This window comes from Dasypus novemcinctus, chromosome 1 (genome assembly GCF_030445035.2).
Source record: "Dasypus novemcinctus isolate mDasNov1 chromosome 1, mDasNov1.1.hap2, whole genome shotgun sequence".
NCBI lineage: Eukaryota > Metazoa > Chordata > Mammalia > Cingulata > Dasypodidae > Dasypus > Dasypus novemcinctus.
The window spans coordinates 183,867,322-183,894,245 of record NC_080673.1 but is presented as its reverse complement, the minus strand read 5'-3'; the positions used below and the strand labels follow the sequence as shown (position 1 = coordinate 183,894,245).

The following is a 26,924-nucleotide window of genomic DNA, read 5'->3' as shown; positions in this document are numbered from 1 at the left end:
TTCAGCCCCTCGCAGAGGGCCAAGGAAGGAAAAACACCCGGCCTGTGTCCTCTTTCCTGCTGACGTGTGTGCCAGGCACTGGCCCTCCCAGGGATACAGGGAGCGCATGCTACTCCTTTTCCTGTGTGTGGTGCCCGGCCCTGTCGGCCCATTTCTCACTTCCGAAAGCCATCAGGACCGACCTGTTCCTTAGCCGTCTCCAGCTGCTGAACCAGGTCTTCACGCTCATGGGCTGCAAAGTGCCGCACGCCGATATCCTCGTCTCCCAGCCGCTGCTTGGCGATTGTCATCCTCAAGAGCTGCACGTTCCATGAGCAGGAAAAGAAAACAGAGTTAAAATGAAAAGATGCATATATATATGGTCACGAGGCAGTAACGTTAGGAAGATTGTCTCAAGAAACATTGGGAGAGGCACAGGGAAAAGAAATTTCCTGCCAACATCGAGAATAAAATTTATCTACTGAAATATATTATCTCGTGCACACATGCACACACACCCACACCTTGGGTAGAAGGCGAGTGGGAACACACACCCGGGCATCTGAAGGTGCGTGTCCTATGTAACATTGCCAGAGTCAGGGGCAAAAACCAACTCTGGGACTTTTGAAACTTAGCAAAGACCAAAACTGTGAACATGTTGCTGGGAAGGGGACTCCCCTGCATTTTTGTGGGAATGTAAAGGAATATAACCCACTTAATAATTAGGTTATGTTGTCAAATGCCTTAAAAATCTTACTGCTCAATGATCCAGTAACTATACTTCTGACAATCTGGGCTATGAATAATCCCAGGCATAGATTAATTTTGGGGAGGGGGGGTTGGGGGGGAAGTAAATTGGACTTTTATAGTAACAATAAAAAACAAACTAAAAACAATGTCCAAAATAGTGGAATGTTTAGCAAACTACAGTTTACTTACTTTAGAATGTCCACCACTATTCTAGTTTACAGCCATTTGAAACGAGTATGGTATGAACTATATAATACTTTGAACATGCTTAAACTGCCACGTTCAATGGGAAAAAGGCAGAATACTAATCAACTTTATATGCAGTGTCATTAAAACTATACCTAAGAACTCATGTTCAGAAGAAACAAAAATTGCCAAATACACCAGAATGTTAAGAGGTGTATGTTTAGGTGGAGGTGAGAATATCTATTCTGTGTTTTCTAATTTTAAAATAAGCCTGCATGACTCTCATAATATACTTTTATTTCGATGTTTTTATTCCCTAGGAATAAAATTCCAGTCTTCCAATATGTCATTTTCCAAAGGATCCCTGCAGAACTCATTTCCCCAGACTCCCAGCCAAGCCCCACCTGGGGCCAGGCAGGGCTGCAATGGGAAACATCTGAGAGCTCTGAGGATGATCTGAGGGCCCCAGGCATTCCCTGGCTTGCCCATCACAGTGCCAAGCAGGTCACCAGTAAAGAGTGACTTTGTAAAGTTACAGCACTATCCCTTGATGCTTCTGCCTAGGGCATTTTTAGCCGGATCTCCACACGGCCCTGTTGGATACACACGGTGGCCTTTGTATGCAGTGAGGTCCTGGAGAGAGTTTTCCACTTTTCCACGGCCACACACACACAGCTTAGGGCTATGTGGAGGATGCACTTTCTTGCCTGTGAACAAATCTTAAGATATTAGTTGTCCGTAAAGAAAGTGACTTTACTTTTAAAGTCTCTGAAGGATATAGGGGGCAGGTAAGAGAGAGAAAATGAATTTAAACCAAGGTAGAATATTAATTAAATTGTAACAGTAAATAGTTAATAGCAGCAATGAAATTTTTTTTAAAAAAATGAGAGCATTTTCAAATGGCATTTATTTTGTGAACTTACTTGAAAAATACGCCATTACGTTTGTATTAGTCAGCCAAAGGGGTGCTGATGCAATATACCAGAAACTGGTTGGTTTTTATAAAGGGTATTTATTTGGGGTAGGAGCCTACAGATACCAGGCCATAAAGCATAATAAGTTACTTCCCTCACCAAAGTCTATTTCTGCATGTTGGAGCAAGATGGCTGCCAACGTCTGCGAGGGTTCAGGCTTCCTGGGTTCCTACGTTCCTGGGGCTTGCTTTTCCCCGGGTTCAGGGTTCCTTCCTTCCTGGGGCTGGCTTCTTTTTCCTCTGGGTGCTGACTTCCTGGGTCTTCAGCATCAAACTCTAATATCAGAAATCCCAACCTCTGTTCCTTGCCATGCCTTTTATCTCTGAGTCCCCACCCACCAAGGGGTGAGGATGCAACGCCCTAATCATAACTCAGTCATGCCCAGGTACAGATCAGATTACAAGCATAATCCAATATTTCTTTTTGGAATTCACCAATTATATCAAACTGCTACAGCATTCAACCCATATGTACTGTGTACCTAGTAGGAGCTAAAGCACCAGTGAGTTTGGGTGGCCAGTGTTCCAGGCAGGCGAGACAGCTGTTCAAAGACCTGGCAGGGGATGTATGGCACTGAGCTATAGAGACGGCCATGCTTAACGGAATCCGATTATCTGGAGGAAATGGGGTTTAGGCAGAAATGGTTAATTTTTTGGTTGAAAGCTGATGTGTGAAAAACATCCTTCGCGTTACACAATTCTTGGTTCAGGACTTCAGAACAGCAAGCAGATATGCAGAGATACAAAGAGCAAGACCAATAAGAAACCTTTCTCCAGGAAGGAGGAGGCCTGAGCCTGCTTGGCATGAGGGCAACGGGAATCCTGGGAGGCATCTCTGGAAGCAGGGCACTTCTCTTGAAAAGTGAAAAGCCAGCCTGACAGCCTGAACTTTAAGTAATAAAACATCACTGTGGTTTTCTATTCGCAATACGCTTCACTGCACACTTAATTTAGAATCCCACAATTATGTTTGCTTAATGCCATTTAATTATTAAACATGTTTATTGAGGTCTGACAGCCAGAGAGAGAGCCATCTTTTATAGACTGGATGCCTGTTAAGCTTCAATAAATATGTTAACAATCATTTGGTGTTTAATGTGCATACAATATTGGCTGTGCAATCTCAAGGCCGGGCTGCTTGAAACACGTATTTTTAAAAGCGACACCCAAGTTGGGAGGTAATAGCTGGATCATTAGTTGGGTCTGACACTCAAGCGCAAGCAGCCAGAAAGGCCCAAGGAAGTCATCACGGCAGGGCGGGAGCTCTCCTGCCTTCCCTGCTGACAGCTGCAGGCTCTGGAGCTCCTGTGAAAAAGGGTGTGACATCAGGCAAGTACCTGAATTTCTCTGAGCCTCAGTGGCCTCCTTTATAAAAATACAAGAATAATAATACAGCTTCCGCAGAGGGTGGCTGTAAGCATGAATTGAAAGAAAATAGAGTGTCATTAAATGAACATTTAACTTAGGGGAATTCAAGAATATGTTTTTGGCAAAAAGGGGAGGGGAGGGGAGAACAGCAAGGAAGGCCAAGAAAGAGGATGAGAGAGAAATAATTCAAAGACTTGGGTGATTCTACCAACCCCTGCACTCAGGGTCCCAGACTGAGGGCGAAGTGGGAAAGTGATTGCTGATACATTTATGTAAAATCATACTGATCACAATTATACAAAATTGTGCTGTTTAGAAGTAGACGTACAACCATGTGCCTGACTTTAGAGACAATTTAAAAGGTGAACAGGAATCCTTGTCCCTTACATGCTGACTTTAGAACCTAACCCTGGGTAAGAGAAGATGGGATTTCTCTAGGATCCTCACCTGGAACCTAAAAAGTGCTAAATAAAGGTTAGCCGCTATCCTGACGGTCAGCATCCTCCCCCTCCTCAGTGAGTCTCCCCGCCCGTAAGCCCGCAACGGAAGCCTGATCTTTTTTCTAGGCTGGTGGAAACAGCGCTCCCAGGTCCACCTCCTCTGCATAATGCAGGCAAACGATGTTGATTTTTCCACCTTGGAAAATGGCTTAGAAAGCAACGGCTTGGGGCACCTGATTCCCTGAGACAGGCTGTCCAAACGCCGCGGCCAGCCTGCCCGTGCCAACCCACCAAGCGGACCTGCGAGGCGCCTCCACTCGATGCATTCATTTGCTGATTTAAATAGAAATAAAGGTTTATGAATGAATTACGGGTGTGAGAGTCGTCAGCTTGCAGATGAGCTGCAGCTGCAGCTGGGATGTGGCCGGGGGAAGCGGCCGCGAAATGATGTGGCGAAACGGCCTTCGGGTGCCCTGCCCCCACCTGTGCCGGCTAAGTCGACCCCATGCCTTCCGGGGCATGACAACCTGCTTCCCCCTTCTCTCTTCTGAGACCTGATCTATCACAGCCCTCGACATTCCCTGCCTCATCTTGTTTTCATTTGCCCGAATCTACTTCCACCACTGGACAGCGAGACGTGGCCGCGAGCAGGGTGGGAGAAACGATGATGCATTGGGCAGGATCTGGGTTCAAATCCTGCTGCTGCTAACCCTAGCTGCGTGCCCTAGCCATCTCTCTTCACTGGGCCACCACGAGACTTAGTGGGTCAAAAAAGGATGGGGATAAAAGCTCTCCTGTAGATGGGACAGCCACGTATGTGAATGACAACCTCTGGTACTGTGCAGGAGGCAGAGGCGGCTGCAGGCTGCGGTGAAGACACAATGCCACGATCACTGCTCATGTCCCTCGCCGCAGAGCCTTCAAAGTGCACTCCCTGGTGACAGGGGTATGGGCACAGCTCCCACGTGGGAGTTGTCTATCTAACAGGGCTACTGGGAAGAGGAAGTCAACAGGAAGTGGACACCAGCCCTTCCTCACCTGGTCCTCAGGTGCTGCGGCAAAGAGCACACCTGATGAGAGGGCAGCACCTAAAGGCGTTAATTAAACATTCCTCTGGAGCAGTGCTGTGTTGGGCAGCTTAGGAGACCAGGCCTGGCCTGGCTTTATGTTTATTGTGGGTTTTCCATGCATCCTCTCCAACTGCCCCTCCCCTGATTTTCAAAAATCCCCTTGACAAAAGAGCTTAAAAGGGGCCTCCAGGTGGGTGACTCCACTGTGTAGGCTGGAGTTCAAATCCCTAGATCTGTACGACAGTCCAGTTCCAGTTTTCAACAAAAGAATGTGTCACTTAATAAGCAACAGTCCTTTTCATTATCTTACCCCCAAGGCTCCGGTGACCACTGTACACACTTACATAACGAGCACAGAACGTGGCAGGCAAGCCCTGTGCTGGAAGCTTTGCTCTGGGCACGGAGGTGGCCGTCCACCGCTCTGGAATAAACGCCGAGGTCCTTACGAGGGTCGATGAGGCACAACACGACCCGCTCCCCGCCCACCTCCTGACCCCAGCTCTTACCACCCTCTTCCTCACTCTCTCTGCTTCCTTTCAACGCCTCAAACATGCCAAGCTCTGTCCTACCTCAGGGCCTTTGCACTTGCTGGGCCCAATCCAGTAATACCCTGCTCACAGGTCTGTGTGGAGCCCACTTCTTTTGTTCCATTCAGGTCTTCGATCCGGCGTCACCTCCTTTGAGAGGTCCGCTCAGGTCATTCACTCCCCAGGTCATTCCCTCTCACACCGCCCTGCCTCACTGTCTTCAGAGTACCTGCTGGAAATTATCTCCTTCAGCTGCTTGTCCCCTGCCTGCCAGGAACTCCAGGACAGCAGGGTCCTTGCTGGTCACAGGTGTCACAATACTCCAGCACCCAGAGCAGGGTCTGGCTAGTCACAGACGGTCCTGGGATGTTTCTCTAATATGGGAAGCCCCCTCACTCAATGCCCCCCATACTCTGGGATACAGATGATGTCATCTCCTTACAGATGAGCTCCCTGGGCCCAGAGAGGCTGACAGAGGACGGCGTAGCCAGGGGTCCCCGAGCGTGGGCCTGTGCTCAGTTCTCCAGGCTACACTGCCCCCTAAACCGAAGGATTCTGTCATTTACCATTTAGGGCAAATACTTGTCAACTTCAATTGTGCCAAGCACTGTCCTGGTGCTAATACATACTGGCCCACTGAAGGTCAGGCACCCTTTGAGGTCCCACTATTCTCCCCGTTTTCAGATGAGAAACCGAGGCACAGCGACCTGCATGGAGAGGTAAAGTCACCAACCTTGTAAACAGCACAGCCGGGAGTTGAGCCCTGGCTGGCCACACTGTCTCTCCACGACAACCACCATCACCACCATCACGCAGAGGCACCCCTTTACAGAGTGTGATCTGGGTTAAGAGACTGATAGAACTTTTCATGCTTAGTCCTCACAAGAGCTGCACTGGCCCCCTGCTGTTCTAACACCCCCCCTCCCCAAGCTCGCTCTTACCTCAGGGCCTTTGCACTTGCCCTCTCCCTGCCTAGGAGCCTCCTCCCCCACATATCTGAACAGCTGGGGCCCACGCTAGCTTCAGGTCAGTGTGCAAAGGACAGGCGAGCAGCAAGTCCTTTCCCAACCACCCCTTAGAAATAGTACCCCCAGCTACTGCACTCTCTAGCTCCTTAGCCTGCTTGGTTTTTTTACTTGGCATTTATCACCCTCTGACGTATTATATTGTATTCTATCAAATCTCAGACACCCCTTAAGACCCACCGTTACACACGTCAAAGAAAAAATAAAAAGTGCCGATCATAATGACCGGCTAAAATGCAAAAAACTGTAGATCTCAGAATCTGTGAAATATGATATATTTATTCATTAATTTGCTTACTGGCCATCTGCCCCCACTAGAATGGGAGCCCCATGAGAGCGGGGATTCATCGCTGGATTAATTTTCTGTGCTATCCCCAAACCATACAATCAGTCTTCAGAAACGATGTGTTGAAACGTATCAAACTGAACCCCCCATGAGGCAAGGGCTACTGTTCTCACCACTGTACAGATGAGAACTGAGGCCCAGAGAAGTCAAGGAAATGGCTGAAGGTCACACAGCCAGGAAGCTCCTGAATGACCCTCACACATTTCAGCTCACGTTGCTCCGAGAGGCACAATCATTAGAGCATTTCACCAAGTTCTTTTAAAACTTTCGTGTAATCTGGATTTACTGTAAAATAAGTCTTGAGCAGATTTGTCTTTTAGAACAACCAGGGTGCACTAAGAAACATAATTAGGAGGCAAGTTTTATGGGATGAATGTCCTGTTTTGGTCGCACAGTTGACCCAGGTTCCGAACTCATTATCAGCCAGGACAGGCTCAAATGTGGGCTCTGAAGACCAAAAGCATCTAATTCATTTGACGATAAAACATCCAGGAATGCTGAACTAGTCTGGCTGCTTTGCTGAACTAGCTGAGCATTGCCTGTATATAGTTCACAACCAAGAGCCCGGTAAGAACAAGCTATGATGGGGGCTGAGGCGGGCGGAGGGCCCCTGATCACTCATTTTCATCCTTTGTAACTAATTTCTGTAAGGCCCCAAGGTGAGAGCTTTTCATTAGCGTGTCCCCAGCATTTGGGTTTCCGACAGGCTAGGGTGTCTCTCTGCTCCCTCGGAAGCACAAAGTGGAATGATTTACGAAGCGCTCTCTGCTTCCCCATCCTGGACGATTATCAACATCCACAGCTGAGCACCCTCTTCAACAAAGTATACTTTAATTAGTCACCCGCATGCTCATTGGCCTGTCTTTATTGGCTTGTGACTGTTACTTAATTGGTTTGCTTGCAGAGTCCATCCAAAAGTCCCACGTCAATAGAGGTATGTTCGCAGAGGGGCTCTACGGTTTTACGGTGCCAGCACCAGATAAAGCACGGGTACTTAAAGACCGTCAGCTGGTGTAACATAGAGCTCACTATTAAGGGCAAAACCCTGTGTTTATGGGCTATCACAACAGCTAAATTTAAATTTGCCAGTGGGGCCCAGGAAATGTGGATGTGTGACTCTGGTAGGAGCAGGTGGCTGCCTGGACTTCCTTGCTTCTGAATGCCTCACAATGCATCGTTGGTCCTCTGCCCTGAAGAGCCACACTCTTTAACACGAAGAGATAAGAAAACCAAATGCTAGGTAGCTCAAGGGGAACGTGACTTGCTCTTCCTGGTGTACCCTACTGAGTGTTTATTCCACAAGGGGCACGCAAAATGCAAAGATGCTTCCAGGCACTTGGCACCGAAGCAACTCTGCTTGGTGTGGCTGAGGTCTGGAGCAGTGATGAGAGTGCAGAGGTCTTGGGATCTACGTGTCAGATTCCAGGCCTCTCACCCCAAACTTCATCTCTATGTGGGGGCATATACCCAGTTGACTGGAAAACGTCAGTCAACAGGTAGGAAGACCTGGAGAGTCCTGGTGGAATTCTTGCACAAGTGGATTCAAAGCCATTGTGAGCCCATGTTGTGCAGAAGGTAACGGTAACACTCGCCCTTTATTGAAGAGTTACTGGGCATGAGGTGCCATGCTCTCCCCTTTGCCAACATGTAAGAGTACATGTGCACACATATAATCATTAAGTCTCCTTGTTCTGTTTCAATTTCTTCCCAACACTACCACCATCTGATGATCTAACTTATGTATTTTATTTTCTTACCACTTGTCTCTCCAACTTTTCGCTCTGTGAGAGTGGATACCTTGTCGTTCTTATTCCCTGATGTATCCTCAGCCCCTGGAACGTTAACTAGCACATAGTAGGCCCCTGATATGGACTAATTGTGCCCTACAAAAAGATAAGTTGAAGTCCTAACCCCCAGGATCTCAGACTGTGACCTTATTAGGGAAAGGATTACTACAGATGGAATTGGTTAAGATGAGCTCAGGCTGGAGCTGGGTGGGCTTTTAGTCCAATACAGGAAAAGAAGAGATGTGTGCCCCTTGTGGAATAAGCACCCGATAAGGTACCCCAGGAAGAGCAACTCGTGTTCCCCTTGAGCTGCCTAGTGGCTGGTTTTCTTGTCTCTTCATGTTAAAGAGTGTGGCTCTTCAGGGCAGAGAGCCAACGATGCATTGTGAGGCATTCAGAAACAAGGAAGTCCAGGCAGCCACCTGCTCCTAACAATGTCACACATCCATGTGACAACAGGAGCCTAAGCGGGGATTATGCTGCTACAAGCCAAGGAATGCGTGGGGCCACTGGGCAGGGAAGAGAAAAAGCAGGATTCTTTGTTGGTGCTTTGTCAAGGCAGCTCCTAGAAAACTAAGACAGCCCAGTCCTGTGTTGAGGAATAAGGATGAAACCAGACAACTCTACGGGGAGCATTATTATTGCTGATTTCCAGATGAGGAAATGGAGGTTTAGGGAGAAAACCAACTTGTCCAAGGCCACACAGATAGCTGGCATTTCAACCTAACAATTTCCAGAGGTTGACTTCTTGCTCTGTGCTACACCAAAGTGCTTTGCAGTGGTGGACTCAGGCCAGCTCTTCCCAACTCCATGTTCAGTGGCTTTGCTTTGGTAGCCTGAAGTCTGTCTTTGCAGCAGTATTTACACCACGAAAAGTAGCAAAACGCTGCAATCAGGGCTTCCTCTTCTGGAGAGCTGGTTCACGACCTCATCCCTGGGTGTCTGTGATGCAAATGTCCTTGGCTAGTTTGGGTGACTGCCTCTTCTGCAGTGACACGGTCCTGGAATCCTAGGGCTACTGTAACGAAATCACCACCCACTTGGTGGCTTCCAACAACAGAAATTTATTCCTGCATGGTTCCGGAGGCTTGACGTCCAAAACCAAGGCGTCTGCAGGGTGACACGCCTTCTGAAACCTCAAGGGAGGAGTCCTTCCTTGCCTCTCCTAACTCCTGATGCTTGCCGGCCACCTTGGCGTTCCTCTTCTCATAAGGACACCAGGCACATTGGCTTAGGGCCCCTTAATCCAGCCTGGCCTCAACGTAACTAATCACCTCTTCTAAGACCCTCTTTCCAAACAAGGTCACGTTCTCATGGCCAAGGGTAAGGATTGCAATGGAGCTTTCCAGGGGCATGGCACAACCCAAATCAGACCCCCTTCTTCCTGGCCCCGTCCCTGGATTTGCTCTTTCCTAAGTGCTGAGAAGAGGCAGCGGGCAGAGCTCTGGGGCAGGAGGGGTTCCTTTTCAGACATCCTTGGGGCCTTTCCATCCTCTCAGACAGACAGACACACCGACAGTGCCGGGGGAGCCCCGAAAGCTTTCCCTGGGCTGGTCTGTGGAGGGGGTGAGGCCTCCCTTCCTGAGCCTTCCATTTGCTCATTAACCTTTAGGAGCTGGAGCTGTCAAGGAAGGGGAGGGGCCCAGGAGGCTCCCTTGGCCACACCTCTCCTTCGGTTTGGACTTGTGTCCATCTGGGAGCCCCGAAAAATTCCTGGGAACAGGACAGAGAGGTGGCAGGTGGTGACTGGTCACAGCAGCTCCCCAACACCCGGCCCTCACCCTGTCCCCAGAACCCCAGCCCCAGCCCCAGAAAGGGTGCCGAACTGCTGGGGAGTCAGGGTGGCAACAAATCTTTCAGGAGGCTGTTGGGAAATGCTTTATGACACGTAGGGTTACAAGGCTCTAGCTGAACAAATGGAAAAATGAGTCTACCCTAAAATATCCAAGGCAAGTCATTTCCTACCGTCTTGTTTCTTAAACGGACTTAACATCTAGAATCTGGGCTTCCCAAAATACGGACCAGCGTCGTCCGTTAAAATGGCAACTTGGAGATGAAAGTCATTCATTTTAACAATCACTCATAACATGATGCCATCAGACCTTCTGTTTGGAATCGGAGTTAGGAGTTTATCCGACAACTATAGTTACTAAGTATGCTTGACTTGAACGGGCCCGAACCAGCCAAGGAGCAGCACCGGTACACCGTGTCGGCCAAGGCCCGGCACTGGACGCTCTGCTCTCTCCTGACGGGCTCTTCCACGGGCCGACGCCTCGGGTGTTCTTTTTCCTCATAGGACAGTCTGCCTTTCTAGCATCTTTCTCCTAATTCCTCAGCCACTTCCACCCCATCAAGACGGCTGCTACCAGTATGGCAGGCAGTCTGCTGGTTTTCTCAGGCGCTTTTTCTTTTTTTCTTTTTCTCTTCCTCTTCCTTGAACTCTTTCGCTCTCACTCATTCAGTTTATTCATTCAGTCATTCGCTATTCCATTCCATTCCTTCACCAGAGCTGCATGAAATCATGCCTAGGTACGAGGAACTAACAACGTTAATTCCTAGGGATACAGCAGTCCACCAGAGGGATTCTTCACCCACAGAGCTTCCGTGGTAACAGGGTGGGGGCTCGGTAACATCACACAAGTGCGATTACCATGAAGAGGAAGAGCAGGGCATGGTGGGTGTGCAAATTTTAGTACCTTTCTCTAAGAGCTGAAGAAGGCTTCTGAATAAATTAACATTTTGACCTACAACGTGAAAGATAAGCGGGTGAGGTAAAGGGAAGGAGTGTCCTAGACAAAGGAGCTAGCACATGCAAAGGCCCTGGGACACGAGGCAGGACAGCACAGCAAGCTGAAATTAGCACTGGAGGACTGGAAAAGGAGGGGACTAGCAGCAAGAGAGGCAGATGGAGAAACTCTTTGGGGCCAGATCACATAGGGCCTGACACGTCATGGCAAGGAGGTGGGACTGGTTTTGGAGGGCAATGAAAGGGATGGAGCAGTAAGTGCCAGTGACACGAAACATCAAAGAGACAAAGGGTTAACCCATTCCCTCCCGCACAGTCACAGTCACATTTTCACAGGGGCCTCTGAGTTTCTAAAGGTGCCTGGTGTCATTATCGAATGAGTAATCTGGCCTTAATGCTGAGGATTAGGGTGGGGGTGGAGGGATGACCGTGACTCACAGAGGGCTGAAAATAAACCAGCCCTATAACTGTAGATGCAAATGAGAGTAGATGGAATCTCTGGGGCTCATTGCGCTTAGTCTGTTCGAGGGAGAGAAGGCGGATCCTGCGATACTGGCCGGGTGAACATTATAACATCCTCCTTGTACCTTTTGGCAGGCAAATGGCTTCACAGACCATGAATATAAATCACTCAATTCTAAACCTTGGGTGAGAAAACAAAGTTTGATAAATGTGTCCAGCTCCTGGAATAAAGACCCATAGCGCAAGCAAATCATGAAGTTCAGACTGTGACAATGCAAAAGGAGCCCCAACCTATGCAGTGTTCACACACACACACACACACTCTCCCCTTTTTCTTTCCTTGAAATACCAATTGCAAACGTAAATTCCTAAAATACCTCATGCCTGTTGCATACCAGCCAAAAAGGCAAAAAAATTAAAAGTGGTCAAAAGGTGAGGCAGAAGCATATTTAGGGAAGTGGGGTGGGATAGGTGGGTGGGGATGGGCTAGTCCAGGGGGAAGAAAAAAAAAGACATAAAATAAGGGGAAAAAACATCAGTGATTCCAAAAATCACATCTGCAAAATATCTGCAATATTTTGTGGGTTTACTGCTGCACACATTTCATTTTATTCCCTAGAAAATCTTCCCCTGCTGCTAGTCACTTGGGGAAGGGACTAAGAAACTCTGGCCTTTAATTATTGACCAAACACCTAGGTTAGCCAGGCCTAAATCCTCTTAATGATGCATAAAACCACACCAGAGGCCTGATTAACTTGTCCGGTGTTAATTAGAACCTTTCCTGGGCTGTCTCTCCTATCCCCTATTTCATGACCGGGAATAGCAAAGCCCAATTTTTCAAATTTATGTTGAATTCAAGAGGTTAAAAAAAAAAGGGAAGGGGGCAGAGGAAGTAAAGAGAGAAGAGGGCACATAAGGAAGGTTTCCCAGCTAAACACATGCTCTCTAGTGGGGCCTGTTAAGGGCCAGTAACAAAAGAGCCCGTTCTGGCCTTTTGTTACAGAGTTCTTCTCGGGATGCCCAGACACTTCTGTGCATTTTTTAAACATGAGTGAGCATCTTTCAAAATGGTGCCTTCCAATAACCAACCACCTCCCAGCAACAGTGGAGCTCACCATCATTTGTTAAGGAATTTGGTAACATCTAGAAGACATTACTCTGGAAAGACCCACCCCCCACCACACAGGGTTTTCTTGAGTCAAACACCAAGGCCATCTCTGTTTTAAAAGCTGCCTGGGGCAAGGAGTCGAAAATGAGTATCTCTTGGCAGAAAAGGAAATTATTTGGGGCTATAGAATTAAACTTCAGGAGCTGTTCCTCCCTTTCTCAATTGTACTTTTGTTCATAGCTTCAGCTCAGAGTGAGAGTGCACACATTTAGTTTGGAGATTATGAGTTCATATTTTATAATTAACGTTGCCAACAGGGGAGTTTGATTAATACCAAGCAGTGGATTTTGAGCAATGTTCCATACAAATTGCCAAATTTAGCAATAAAATAAATTGGTTATGTGAACATAATTAGTAGGCTGACTACTTAAAATTCAAAACCGAATGTGAATAATTCCAAATCATCTGAGCCACAAATCCATTATTTGTATAGAAGGAGGAAAGTATAGCATTTGGGTTTTATTTTGCCCTCAACCACAATGTTATTCACCACCAAGCTGAACACAATGAAACTTTTACAATGGGTTATGACAATATATTTTAGAGCAATCCAGAAACACACACGTGTACACACACACAAAGGGAATGCAATAAAGAAAAGAAACGCGAAACTGTGCATTAACATTGCAAATCTAAAAATCGACGAATTTTTCAGCAAATGCTGCACCACGTTTTTCTGATGTGTTAAGCTTAAACTTCTGGCACACAATTACACAGCAGAGCTTTTCCCTTTAAATATTCACAGTTACCTTATTGTCGCCCTGGACCTCTCCAAGCCTTTGCTGAAGTTCTTTAATTTCTTCTCCCAGGTGTTTATTTCTGTCCTGAGACTCTCTCAATAGTTGTGCAAGATTGGCCTGAAAATATTGATACATAAAAAATAATCAGAAATGGAGGAGTGGATAAATGCTGGGCTTCAGTGTCCAAGCCTAGGGGAGGCACACAAAATCCATTCGAGCAAACGCATATATGAATCGCAAGTGTGCAAACAATGCTACACACTGCAAAGAGGAAAATGAAGTTGGCCATGAACCTCCATGTAGGAATGTTCTTTTGTTTTTGGAATGACTCACAGAGGGCACTCAGACAAGTAACGGAGTTCATTGTATTTGACTTTTTTTTTTTTAAGAGCTCATTACTAAAAATCTTGAAAGTGGACAGAGTTCGATTCTAAAATTTGGACCAACAATACTGGGAAAGTTCCTTATTCTCATTTTAGTTTGTTTTTCTTCCCAAATATAGCTTGCTTTATGAGCTGTTTTTTGCTACCTCAGAGCCAGGATGTGGATCACAATTCCAGGAGGCCAGCAGAGAAGGTACTGGTCAGAATTCGGGATGTAGAAGTGACAGGCTCCTGAGCTGGCTTTCCTACCTCCTCATTTCCCCGCGCTTGTGCACAAAGTACCAAACAGTCAGGAAAATCCTTGTGGATCCATCTTCATGACACTGTCCCTTCCTTAAGGCTTGCCCCAGCTCACGCCCAGACCCTTCTGGCCCACGTGCACGGTCCTCTGTAAGTCTCCCCCTCTCCACCCAGCATCGCCTCACAGCCTCATTGCCCCTTCCCCCCCAGCAAGCTGGCACCGTTGACATTCCTCCCATGGCTTGAGGTCTGCTTCTCCAGTTCCCTGACCCTGGAATTCCCAGCTCTTCCCCAATAGCCACATGCTTTCCAGCCAACCAAACCTTTAACTTAACCCTGCTCCTCACAGCTCCTTCTTCTACGGTACCATTTATATTTTGCTAACTGAAACTTGCTTTAACTCTCAGATTATTTATCATGTTCTCATATTACATTAGCAAGAAGCCTGCAAGCTACTTAAAGGCAGAAATTTTGTTTTCTACTTCCTCCGCATCCATTTAGGCTGCTCCCAACTGTGTCTGTGTACCAGCACATGTTTTAAAAACTCATGGTGAAAAAATAAAGGAAGGAGGAAAAGACACAAGCAAGTAATGAGGACAAAGCTCCCGGGAAGAAATCACTCAGAAATAGTCACACAAGGAATTTCAGAGATTACCTTGTGGATTCCCTTCATTGTACAGCCAAAGAAAACCAAATCCAGATATGGTAAGGGACTAGCCCAAGAGTAATGACTACATTTCCAAAACCTCCTACTATTTCTGGGTGATACTCAGTTCTGTTAGATACTTAAAAGGTACAAAACTAAACCTTGGAATCATCCATAAGTCATCACTTTCCTCATCTCCCATATCCTACCCATTGGGATATCCTGTTGGAGTCCCAGCATGCACCAACGCCACACTCACACCTGGCTCAAGTCACCTTCATGAGTACACCTGGATTACTTTCTTAGCATGCTAACTGGTCTTGTTGCTCCTACTCTCACTCCACTACAATCCAACTTCCACAGAGTAGCTAGCGAGATCTTGTAAAAAAGCAAATTAGATCACCCCATGCCTCTGCTCAAAACCTTGCGGTGGCTCCCCACTTCATTCAGGGTAAAAGCCAAAGTTCCTACAAAGTTTGGCCATACCCTGCATGCCCTGGCTTCCTGCTCCTCTAGGACCTCAGCTCCACTCCTCTGCTTTTCCTGTCCTCAGCCCTCTGCCCTCAGTGCTCACCTCCTTGCCATTCCCAGTATGTGACAGGTATGATCCCATCCCAACACCTTGGCAATGTTGTCTCTGCCCAAAATGTTCTCCCTCCAGAAAGCCTCTTGGCTCACCCCCTCTCCTCCTTCAGGTCTTTGCTCAAGGGTCACCTTCTCACCAGGGTCCATCTGGAACACTATTTAATACTGCAACCCACCTACCCCACCCCAAATTCCCAACCCCTTTCCATACTCTACCTTTGCTTTCTTCCTTAGCATTTGCCATCTTTTAATATATTATATAATTTACTTCATGGTTTATTGTTAATTTCCTGTCTCCTCCTAGGGCAGTTTGAAGTTGGGTGGACTCCAGAAGACCATGTCCTTAGAGCTAATCCATTCCTGTGCAGGTAAATCTATTGCAGGTGGGACCTTTTGATTATATTCACTTAAGGGACCTTCCTTTTGATTAGATCACTTCAGTAGGGAATGACCTGGGGTATGTCTTAATCCTTTTCCTGGGAAAAGGGAAGAATAAAAGGCTCAGACACAGAAAAAAGCTGCAGAGACAGAGAAACCCAGAGAGGCTGAGGAAGAGGTCCTAGAGGTTGGAAGCTAAAATCAGCGAAGCACAGAGACATGGAAAGAGGCTGAAAGAGACAAGGCCTAGAGGAGAGGGGAGAGATGAATCAAATGCCTACTCGCCCATGGCTGAGCTCAGGGAGAAAGCAAGCCTGGAGAAGGCAGAGACTGGCAGAGCCACTACTATAACCTGCCATGTACCTGATCACCCACAGCTGAGCTCAGAGTGAAAGTATCTTTAGAGCAGGGGTTCTTAACCTTTTTTGTTCCACGGACCCCTTTGCCAGTCAGGTGAAAAAACCACAGACCCCTTACTATGTCCAAACTATACTGCGTATTCGTTAATAAATACATCGCACCCACACCAACACGTCCCCACAAGAATAACGTGTTTTTTTAAAATTTCATTTCAAGCTCATTGACCCCTTGTTAAGAACCCCTGCTTTAGATGAGACAGCCATGTGTCTGATTGCTCACAGCTGCAATTTGGTGAGACAGCATCTCTTGATGATGTCTTGATTTGGACACTTTCATGGCCTCAGAACTATAAGCTTTTAACCTAATAAGTACCCATTATAAAAGGCAACCTATTTTTGGTATACTGCTCCCAGCAGTTTCTAGCAAACTAATCTCCACTCCACCCCCATCCTCACCCCCACACAAATATAAGGTCTATGAAGGGCAAGGAACTTGATCTACTGACCTATCTCAAGTACTTAGTAGATGCTCCACAAATATTTTTCAAATGAAAGACAATGAGCTGAGTCTGGAAGTTATGTCTCAGTTGAGGGAGAGATCTAGAATACTGAAAACAAGTACCGACACTGGCATGGGGTCTTGCACAGAAGAAGCACTCAAACCCACTGGCTGAATTTAATCAGGCCCTGACTTATACTCATTTATTTGTGAAAATTACTCAGTAACTCTAATTTTCAGCCCCATATTTGCAAACCTCATGTGTTATAATAGATACCAATTTTCCCAGGTTTCTGATCTCATCAGATAAAAGTTTGTTGATGGATAAGGATAATTAATTTCCATTCTGTAGTCAGAGAAGCAAAGAAACGCAAGTGAAATGGTGATGAGTTGACTGCTTTTGGAATTTCCTTCAGTGGAATCAGACTAAGCTGGATCCCAGTTGTGCCACTTATCAGTGGGGCTACAGTAAATACTTCAAATGGTGGTTTGATACTTAAATATTGATCAGCATGCTTACCACAGTGCTTGACAAGATGGTAGGTGCTGGTTACCTCTCTGGACTGTGCCCCTTTCCTGCAAAGTCACTGCCTTTCCAGTGACTCAATGGGCAGAGTTGTGTCAATATGGTGAAATGCCTCCTTGCAAACATCCATGACATACAAGTGGCTCCTCTGGGATCCTGGCCCTTTACTACTCTTTACTCATTCATTCACTTATACAACAGATAGTTATTGACTGAGCACCTACCATGGGCCAGGCACTGTTTTAGAGTCTGGAGATACAGCAGTGAACAATAAACAAAAAAACCCTGCCCAGTTAAGACTTATATTATAGTGGGGGTAGGGGTGGGGAGGGAACAGACAATAAAATAAATGATGACTCAGCATGTTAGGTAAGTACCATGGAGAAAAATGAAGCAGGCAAAGGGGATGGAGCATGCCAGGGAAAATGGTCACAGAAGGCCTCGCTGAGGTTACATTTGATCGAAGACCTGAGAAAATGAGAGAGTAAGCCTTGTGGATATCTGGGGGAAAGTTTTCCAGGGTAGGAAAGAGAGATCTCTTGCCTACATCTCAAAACTTCCCTGGGAGCAGTGGAAAGCCACGAGAACAAGTTGGCCCAGCTGCAGTGAAATTAGGAGATGATTCAATTCTTGATTTTCTTTTTCCTGCTCTGCCCCTCCCTGCCCCTTTAGCACAGGTATCATGAGTCGGAACTCTAGAACATTTCTCAGACATTAGCTCATTGCTCCCCTCCCGTGGCAGCTTAATCCCTCTCTAACAGATGGAGGGACAGCCCACCAGGCCGGAGCGGTTGGCCCAGAGGAAGGGAAGGTGGTGCAGCCCTGTGCTTGCCTTGCCTGGCTAAAAGCTGCCTTCCCAGACCCCTCTGCCACCTGCACATGCTCAGGCAAATCTCAGCATCCCCATCTGCAGGAGTCACTGCAGAATTCACCTTTACAGGAGCTTGCTCCTCGATATTGGAAGAGATGCTCAGGAAGAAATCTGTAAGCACAACAAAAACCAAAAACAAACACCTCCACTTTCCTAACTTTGTCCTTTTGAATCAGTAACGGCTGGAGCACTTCAAGTCCGTGTGAGGACCTTGACATTGATTGACCAACCGTTCACTGACCAGCGTAACGGCAGTAGCCAAACCAGTCCACCTCCATCTTTCAGTGGTGAGAGGTCAGCCGCTCCTCATCCTTCACAGATGGATAATTTGGTAGACTACAATAAAATTGAATTACTAGCAAAATGAATTTTAAAAGGCAGGAAGGTAAAACCGTAGGTATTTATTATTTGATTCAAAAGGCATAAAATGGTGCTGTCAAATTGTGACAAAGGTTCTGAACACTTACTCTTGATTACTGGGCTTTTCTTGTTGCAGACCCTGGCATGGGTTCTTGGGTGGCACTTTGAATAACACTGAGCTTAGTGACACTTCCCAATGATCCAGAGGCAGAGGAGGGCAAGGCTCCTTTGGAAACTGCGATTCTGAGACCCAGCAGTCTGAGATCAAACATTATTACTCTGTAGCCAGGCTGAAAAGAAATCTCCCCAAAGAAAGCCAGCCATTGCTACATTAGCCACAAAACAATGGTCAAATAAAATCATATTGCCTCCAAGGAGTAAAACTTTTTACAGTAAATCCACCCCAGCTTTAAAACGGACCCCCAGGGACAGGGTAGGGGTGGGAGAGAGGCCACTGCTTTAAAGCCGGTCGCTGAAATCGTCTTTTTACATTTCACAGACTGGATTACTTGTCAATACACAATTCTTTTCTATTCAGTCCTTCCACCTCCTCAACTCTAGAATAATAACTTTGAAAACTAGAAAATGACTCTTCTGATACGGTGCCTAACTCCTTGGCATACACCTGAAAGAGCAAAAATATTAAAATAAAATAAAATAAAAATAAGTAGCACATTTCAAAGCCCTCAAAATAGAGGAGGAAAGTTCACACAATTCTTTTGACCAAAAATAACACCCATGACTCACACACATTCACTATAACAATCCATCAAGCCAACGCGCGCCTGCTTATAATTTATCAGCTTTGCAGAGCGTTTGTCTCGGTGTTATTGAAAAGGACTCTGTGACCATCGTCTCGAACAGCAGTCCTGTGTAAAGGAAATGTCAGGGAAAAAGTGGCACCATCTAACACTGGAAAGGATTTCACAGGGAAAGAAGACAAAACCCAAAGATTATTTCCTCTGAATCTTTGGGGCAGGGGGTAGCATAAATAGCAAAATATGAAAAGATTTAACAAAAGAAACCTCTTAAATATTCAGATCTAGCCAGGGCCGACATTAACGGTTGACATTTTAGCTCTGGAAATAAACAGCGGAATGCTGAAAAGAGTGGAAGAGAGTCCCTCTTTCCAGCTAGGAGTTTATCTATTAAAATAGGGGTGTGGAAAGGAGGGAAGAGGGACTGGATGACAGCATAGCCTGGAGATCGAGGCCAAGAGACTATTACAGTTCTCCATTCAGACATGCCTTCCTTTGCCAAGGAACAACTCAACCCCCATTCCAAGCCCCAAACAGAAGCGGTTTACCAAGGCCAGCAAACGATGTGGCAACTGCGATGCTCCTGGAAATTCTCTCCGCCCAACGGATGATGGCTACAAATCGGGACAGCCGTGGTGAAGGCAGGGACCAGGGAGTTGGGACAGCAGTGCTTGTCTCACCCCAACCTCTTCCCCACCCTTTGCAGAAGTTAGCACGGAGGCTACTGCGCCATAGTCACATGGGTGGAGACTCTGTCCTTCCACCTTTGACTCACCACCAGTTTCCAAGTGAACTCCAGCTCTTTGTCTCTGTCAGGATGTTTCAAGTCCCCTATACATGCCTCAAAATATTTCAAACAATTTGCATTACAGATGCAACGATTTTTTTTTAACCTTACAAGAACTGATAGAGTCTTTAAAAAGTAAATTATATCTCCTACTAGGCAATAACAATCCCTGTTAAGGACTCCAGTTTTCAATTATCAAGCAATCAACACTGGTTTGCAAGAAAGAGCTTTCAGGACATTAGTTGTAAGAACGAGCCCTAAATCTTTCAGATGATCTAAGAAGTGGAAAGAGGGATAAAAACAGAACATAGGAAGTGACTAAGAAAAAGTTTAAGACGAACCTTCCCAGACATTAGGAACTGGAGTGAGAAGGACAGACCATGTACTTTCACCAACTCTTTAAATAATTCAGACAAGTGAGCAGGAGAGAGAAGGTGTGACATTGTAAATTCCAGAATTTTTGCAATTTACTAGACATGCATCATTTCAGTAACCGAACTATGGAAAAGTTATCCATAATAAAAGTAATGTAAAACTAAGTACCAGAAAGCCCTCTCACATACCTTCCAAAATGCATACATATAAACCAGAAATGGAACTCAAATCTGAGAGGGGAAAAAATAGAGCGAGGGACAGTTACTTCCTCAAGAAGAGGAAAGAGAAAATTAGCCAGACTTAGGAAATGCTGCTTAACTACATGGTATTAAAATATTGATAGTCTGAGCCCCTTAAGACTATACCTTCAATAAGGAAAAGTACTAGATTAAGCAAGAATATGTGAAGAAAAAAAAAGTTTGATGAAACATCAAGTATACTTGAGAGGTGTGATTGATAGCAAATTTAATTGCAGTTTCTACTCGGCTGCTTTGGTCTGATGGTAACTCCTGTGTTGATAGTAACAGAGTGAAACTTGCTTTGCTTAGCAAGGGCCCCCTATTCATAGCAACTGCTAAAGTGATGACCTCTGCTACAGCAACAGCTTCCCTTATTTACAAAAAACCACCACCCAAGAGCTTACTTTATACATATTTTTTGGCTGTGCAAGGAGCCATCCGCAGCCTACTCCCACCTGGTAATCTCAAAACACACACTTGCGAATGAAAGCATTTCCAGATCCCCCCCCCCCCCCAGGCAAATACTCTTAATAGGTTAGGGTGGCTGCTATTTAAATATGTTTGCCTATTATGATCTTAATAAAGAATCTCGGCCATTACGATTCCACATTTGCCGCTGAGGGGCTCTGCTAATAGCTTCCAAGTTCTTTAGACTCGGCCAGGCCGAATTTCTCCATCTATAAACTGGGAGAGGCCCCCACTTCCTCGCAAAAAATTGCTGTAAGATTTCAAAGGGAAGGTGCACGGGTCCTCGGCATGAAGCTGCCGTTAGGATTTGTGTGGGCTCCGACTGGCTGGACCCTGGATTTCTTCCCAGTTTCCCTGGTGTAACAAAGTAATACCGTTCAAAGTATTATGAAAGAAACATCTCAAAGCACTCAAAGATCTTTGAAGGAAGTTTTAGGTTTTGGACATCAAACCAAGACACATATACAAAAGTTGCTCTAATTTGCAGTCACAAGGGAGGGACCAAGACAGACCAAAAAGAACTTTTCTTCCGAAGCCAAAGGCTCCCCTGCACATCCCACAAAGGGCCACTGAGGCTCTCATTCCTCTGATGTTGCAGTCTTCGCGCATGTCACTGTCTAAATAAGCCCTCACATTTTAGAGGCAAGAAAGAAAAAATTCCCTCCTGGACTAGGATGAATATCTCCCGTGGTCTGCTTTAAATCAAAACAGGAAAAGGAGAAGCTCTTAAAGATATGCTTGATTTTTTTATTCAAGGAAGAGCTTGCATGGGAAATGAGCAGCCGAGACCCCAAAGAATCCCATCTTATCAAAAGATTAACCCAAGATAATTTAAATTCCCCTCGGTCTCCTGTTGGAGGAACTGCTTGTTTAGCAAAAGAAAAATATTGACAGGGTTGTTGGAGATCTTTGGATGACCTCTCACTGCAGTGTGCAAAGGGGTGTGCTGTGTACAGTTCTGCCTGGAGTATCAAGAAGAACTTTCATTTCCATCTCCCATGAGAAACGGTTAATGTAGTTACTATTGTCACGACTTCTTCACAGCTTCTTTAGCGGATGATTTGCCATTGAAAATTGAGTTGTTTTAAAAGGATTTCTAAGTACCAAAGGAAAGCCTAGTCGACAGCTATATTTCTAGAACCACAAACATAAAAGTTCCTGTCTGTCCTTGGAGGAGAAGGAAAAAAGAGCAGGGAAAGAATTATGGCCAGATATCAGCTGCAACAGGAAAGAACACTGGATTACAAGGTGGAAATATCAAGTTCAGTTTCCAGCTCTCTGCAACTCCTAGGCAGAGTGCTCCAAACAAGGCACTTGATCTCTGGGCTTCCAGAGCAGGCTGGACTGACCGTTGGCTGCGGTTGCTCTCCACTCAGACAGTCCAAGGATAATACTGAACTACCAGCCAGCCGATCTGGATTCTAGCCCTGCTCTATTAGCCAGCTGCGTGACCTCAGACGTGGCAGAAGTGAAGTAAAAACTAGCCAGTGGTTAGGGCGTCCGTCTATCACATGGGAGGTCCTCGGTTCAAACCCTGGGCCTCCTTGACCCGTGTGGAGCTGGCCCATGCGCAGAGCTGATGTGCGCAAGGAGTGCCGTGCCACGCAGGGGTGTCCCCCACATAGGGGAGCCCCACATGTAAGGAGTGCGCCCCATAAGGAGAGACACCCAGCACGAAAGAAAGTGCAGCCTGCCCAGGAATGGTGCTGCACACACGGAGAGCTGACACAACAAGATGACGCAACAAAAAGGAAACACAGATTCCCATGCCTCTGACAACAACAGAAGCAGACAAAGAAGACACAGCAAATAGACACGGAGAACAGACAACCGGGGTGGGGGCGGGGGAAGGGGAGAGAAATAAATAAATAAATCTTTAAAAAAAAACAAAACTAACCAGCATTTCTTCAGCACTCACCAATACCAGGCAAAGAGCCCACAAGCACTGTCACACCAATTCCTCCCAGGAACTTGATGAATACTTCCTAATCTGACACCCAATGTGGCGAAGAAACTGAGTCTCAGAAAGGTTACACAGCTTGCTCAAGACAACCCAGCCAGCAAGTAGAACAGTTAAGATTACAATGCATGCAACTGGATCCAGAATCCAAGCTCTTACCATCTACTGCCAACCACAATCCTGCCTGACAACTTAATGAAAGTCATGCCTGCCACGTGAGGAAGATTGTTAGGAGATTCCATGCATACTTAAATGCAGTGCCACAGAAAAGCTAAGGATGTGCAATTGTTTTCTCCCTATATTCGAAAAGAACCCTCAATACATTTCAAGTGGCAGCTCAGAAATGCAGCCCATGGAACCCCAAGGATCCATGGGTGGGCTACCAGGGTATGTGAATCTATGAAATTATAAGCACCATTTCTGTGTGGAAAAGGTCCACGGCTTTCATTGCCTTCTCCAAGGTGTCTGTGATTTACAAGAGTTTAGAAACCACTGGCCCAGAGAAAGGGAACTGACACAAGGCAAAGTCCAACAGAGTGATCATAGAAATCTCTCCCTCTGAGTCAAGAAATGAACAGGGGAGGAGCCCAATAAGGAGAGATCATGGAAATTTCCCTTTCTGAGTGAAAAAACAGAAGCCGCAGCTTCAAGTCTGATGAGCAGCAAGGTGCTTAGAGCAGCGGCACCTCTTTTTCTAACATGTAGATCTGTGACCTCCTTGTCACATCTGTTACCTTGGCAGCTGGCTATTGTTCCACTGCCTTCCACTTACACAAGGTGCCTTTGCTTTGCAACTGAAGGGGTAAATACTTCATTCAGTTTCACCTTTGGAGTAACAGACACTAGGTCAGAGTGGATATTCCTACCCAATTCCTGCTGATGAAAATATTTAGAAAATAATTGTGCTTCCCCCTTCCCATATTTGCACGTATATGCCAACACTGTCTGCTTCTGGCTAAATGGACAGTCTCATTGTAGCCAGCACTGTACAATCTAATACTGTATGTTCTCTCCCCAACACTGAGCTAGTGAAGAGGACATTTTAATACCCTCTACCTAAAATAAAATCACATGCTTAAAAAGTAAATAGAGACAGACAGACAGACTAAGGCTACAAATATTTTCAAGAAGTAAGAGTCTTCTTTTCTACAAATACTGGAGCTATTTTCCTTCAAAATTTATAAAGGCATGTTTCATTCATTATGAAGACAGAATTCGCTCCCTCACGTTGTGCTGTATTTTACTTTTCACAGTGCTGATGACCATTTAACATACTACACACATATTTAATTTTTAAGACTATTTTCAGAGTAATTTTAGGTTTACCAAAAAACGTGTACAGAAAGTGTAGAAGGGTTCTTCTATACCCCCTAATAGTGCATATTTTAAATATTTTATTTATTGTCTGATCAGAGCATTCATACTAGAATTAGGGTGACCATATTCTTTATTATCCAAACCAAGATACCTTGAAGAGTGAAGGGGGCACTAACAAAAATTATGGCAGGACACATGGTATAAACAGAGACTGCCCTGGGAAAGAGTGAATGTACAATCACCCTAGATGCCATGCAAGTTCCATAAGCTCAGGGATTTTTATCTGTTTTTTTTCACCCCTGCTTCCCCACTGTGTTGGTTAGTGCCAGGCACTCATCGGGGATTCAATAAGTACTAATCGAGTCACAGTGGCTGCGAGCACCAACGCTGAGTTGGCTGGGGCTCAAATTTGGGTTCCATCACCAATTAATTAGTCATTACATTATTTCCCTCAGGCACTTTCCTTAACTACCGTATGCCTCAATTTCCCCATTTGTAAGATGGTGACAATAATAACCACAGGATCTCCCTCTCCTGGTGGTGTGAGAATGAAATGAGATCATCCCCAGTGCAACCCAGCACCTGACACCCAGTACTCAATCCCGCTGGCTGCCGGTAGGATTAGTTATCCCAAGACTGTTTAAGAAGCCACGTAGAACAGATGGTTAAGGCAAAGTCCACCCAGCAGCCCTTCCTCTTCCTGGGACACCCCCCATGCCACTTCACATGGTGAACGGAACTCAGCTGCCTTGTATCGATCAGATGGCCAAGACCGACTGACCGTGCAATGGACCCCAGGCTCTCCCCTGAGGCTCAGGAGCAGCCTTTTCCTAGCAGCCACAGCCGTGGGGCCTGTGGTCCTGGTGCAGTCAGCAGCCGTGTGTCCCACCGTGTGGAGGAGGCGGGTCCCGGGAAAGAGATGACGACGGGCTCAGAGAGCGCTGAGACTGAAGCAGGCTAGTAAGAGAGGGACTTAATAGATGTATCTGGAACCTGGCAGAGAGTCCATGTGGACATCAGAAACCCCCACCCCCTGGACCCTGCTATCTAGAACAAAGACTTCTTCTGGATGCAAAGAAAAGCCCCAGATGTTCCTTAGGGACTTTATCATTGAGTCCTCACTAAGGGATTGACGGGTGGGGTAACCAATCAAAACAGCAAACAGCTAGAAGCCCTCCCCTGCCATTAGCAAAGGGGTGGAATAATTAAGTTTAAAAGCAAACCACAAGGCTTGAGCTTGTTCTCGCCCTGCTCTCCTGCCTCTGGACCTGCTCCCTGCCCTCTGTGTACCACTCTCACCATTTTTCCTCTGCCATGTGGCCACGCAAGTAAACCTGGGGATTTATAATCTACCATGGGGAATTGTAGTCTGTAAATCAGCCCTCTTTATTCATTTTCATCCCCTTCCTCTCTACCTGGGACCCCTGCTGTTGTTTTCTCCCATTTCTCTTCCCTCTCTACCTGAATAAATTACTGACCTAAAGAACACCCTCCCGGGGTGCTCTTGAAATTCATTCTGCAGCATAGCCAAGAACCTAGATAAAATCCGGTAACAAGACCAGAGCAGAGTCCTAGTTGGGGATCTCCTCTGCCACCGCTCGTTGGCCCGCTCTACCTCTGCCTCCCTTGGTGATGCCCAGCCAACCCTTCTGAAATTCCACGAGCCAGGAGCCTCCTCTCTGTTCAAGCTCCTTCAAGCTGCCAGGTGTAACCCAAAAGTTCTCACGAGGGCGGTGGGTCCTCCACAGTCAAGAACTGTGATGGGCAGAATCAAGGTGCTAACAACAAATTGTTCCAAAAAGCAACAACGAGGAGAAGGAGAGGATGATGAACCTTTGTGGATACTGTGCTGAGGGTGCTATTCAATAAGCTCGTTCATTCTCCACAGCCACACCATGAAGTGAGCACCATGTTTATCCCCATTTCATGCATGAGAAAGCTGAGGCACAGATATTCCAAGAAACCTGCCTACGCCACACAATGAGCTTGGTGGACCATGGCTGACACCCCTATAGCTCTTTCACACTCCCCTGGGGAATGCGATTAGAACAGGCCTGGGAACACACTCTACACTGGTCCAATCAGACTGGAGGGAAGGACTTACTCCATCGCTAGGGTGCCTGCCTCTGTCCTATCAAACATGAACAAAGCAGCAGATAGTCTTGATGGCCCTGGCAGCTATCCTGCATACACAGGGGAACCAGCCTTGGCAGGAAGCCGATGCTAAAATTGAGAGGAAGCTGACATTAAAATTGGCACATAGTAGAATTTCCAGATAAAATATAGGATGCTCAGTTAAATTTAAATCTAGATAAGCAATGAAGAGTTTTTTAAAATAGGTACATCTCAAAATCTGCATGGAATATATTCAATGTAGACAAAACAGCCTTCCACTGGAAGAAGATGTCATCTAGAACTTTCCGAGCTCGGAGGAGAAGTCAATGCCAGGCTTCAAAGCTTCAAAATTAGACTGACTCTCTTGTCAGGGGCTAACGCAGCTGGTGACTTTAAGTTGAAGCCAACTCTCATTTACGATTCCAAAAATCCTAGGTCCCTTAAAAATTATTCTAAATCACCTCTTCCTGGGCTCTATAAATGTAACAATA

The 26,924-nt window shown here is 46.1% G+C and overlaps 1 protein-coding gene across 2 annotated transcripts in view; it reads right to left on the bottom strand.

The window, feature by feature from the left end:
* Positions 1–26,924, bottom strand: part of CCDC149 (coiled-coil domain containing 149) — a 135,576-nt gene that overhangs the window by 49,035 nt on the left and 59,617 nt on the right. For both annotated transcript variants that reach the window (XM_058300274.1, XM_058300280.1), the window contains exons 4-5: positions 13,577–13,684; positions 183–299 (exon numbers count right to left, since the gene is read on the bottom strand). In XM_058300274.1, coding sequence (XP_058156257.1) covers positions 183–299; positions 13,577–13,684 — 225 coding nt within the window. The remainder of the gene's footprint in view (positions 1–182; positions 300–13,576; positions 13,685–26,924) is intronic.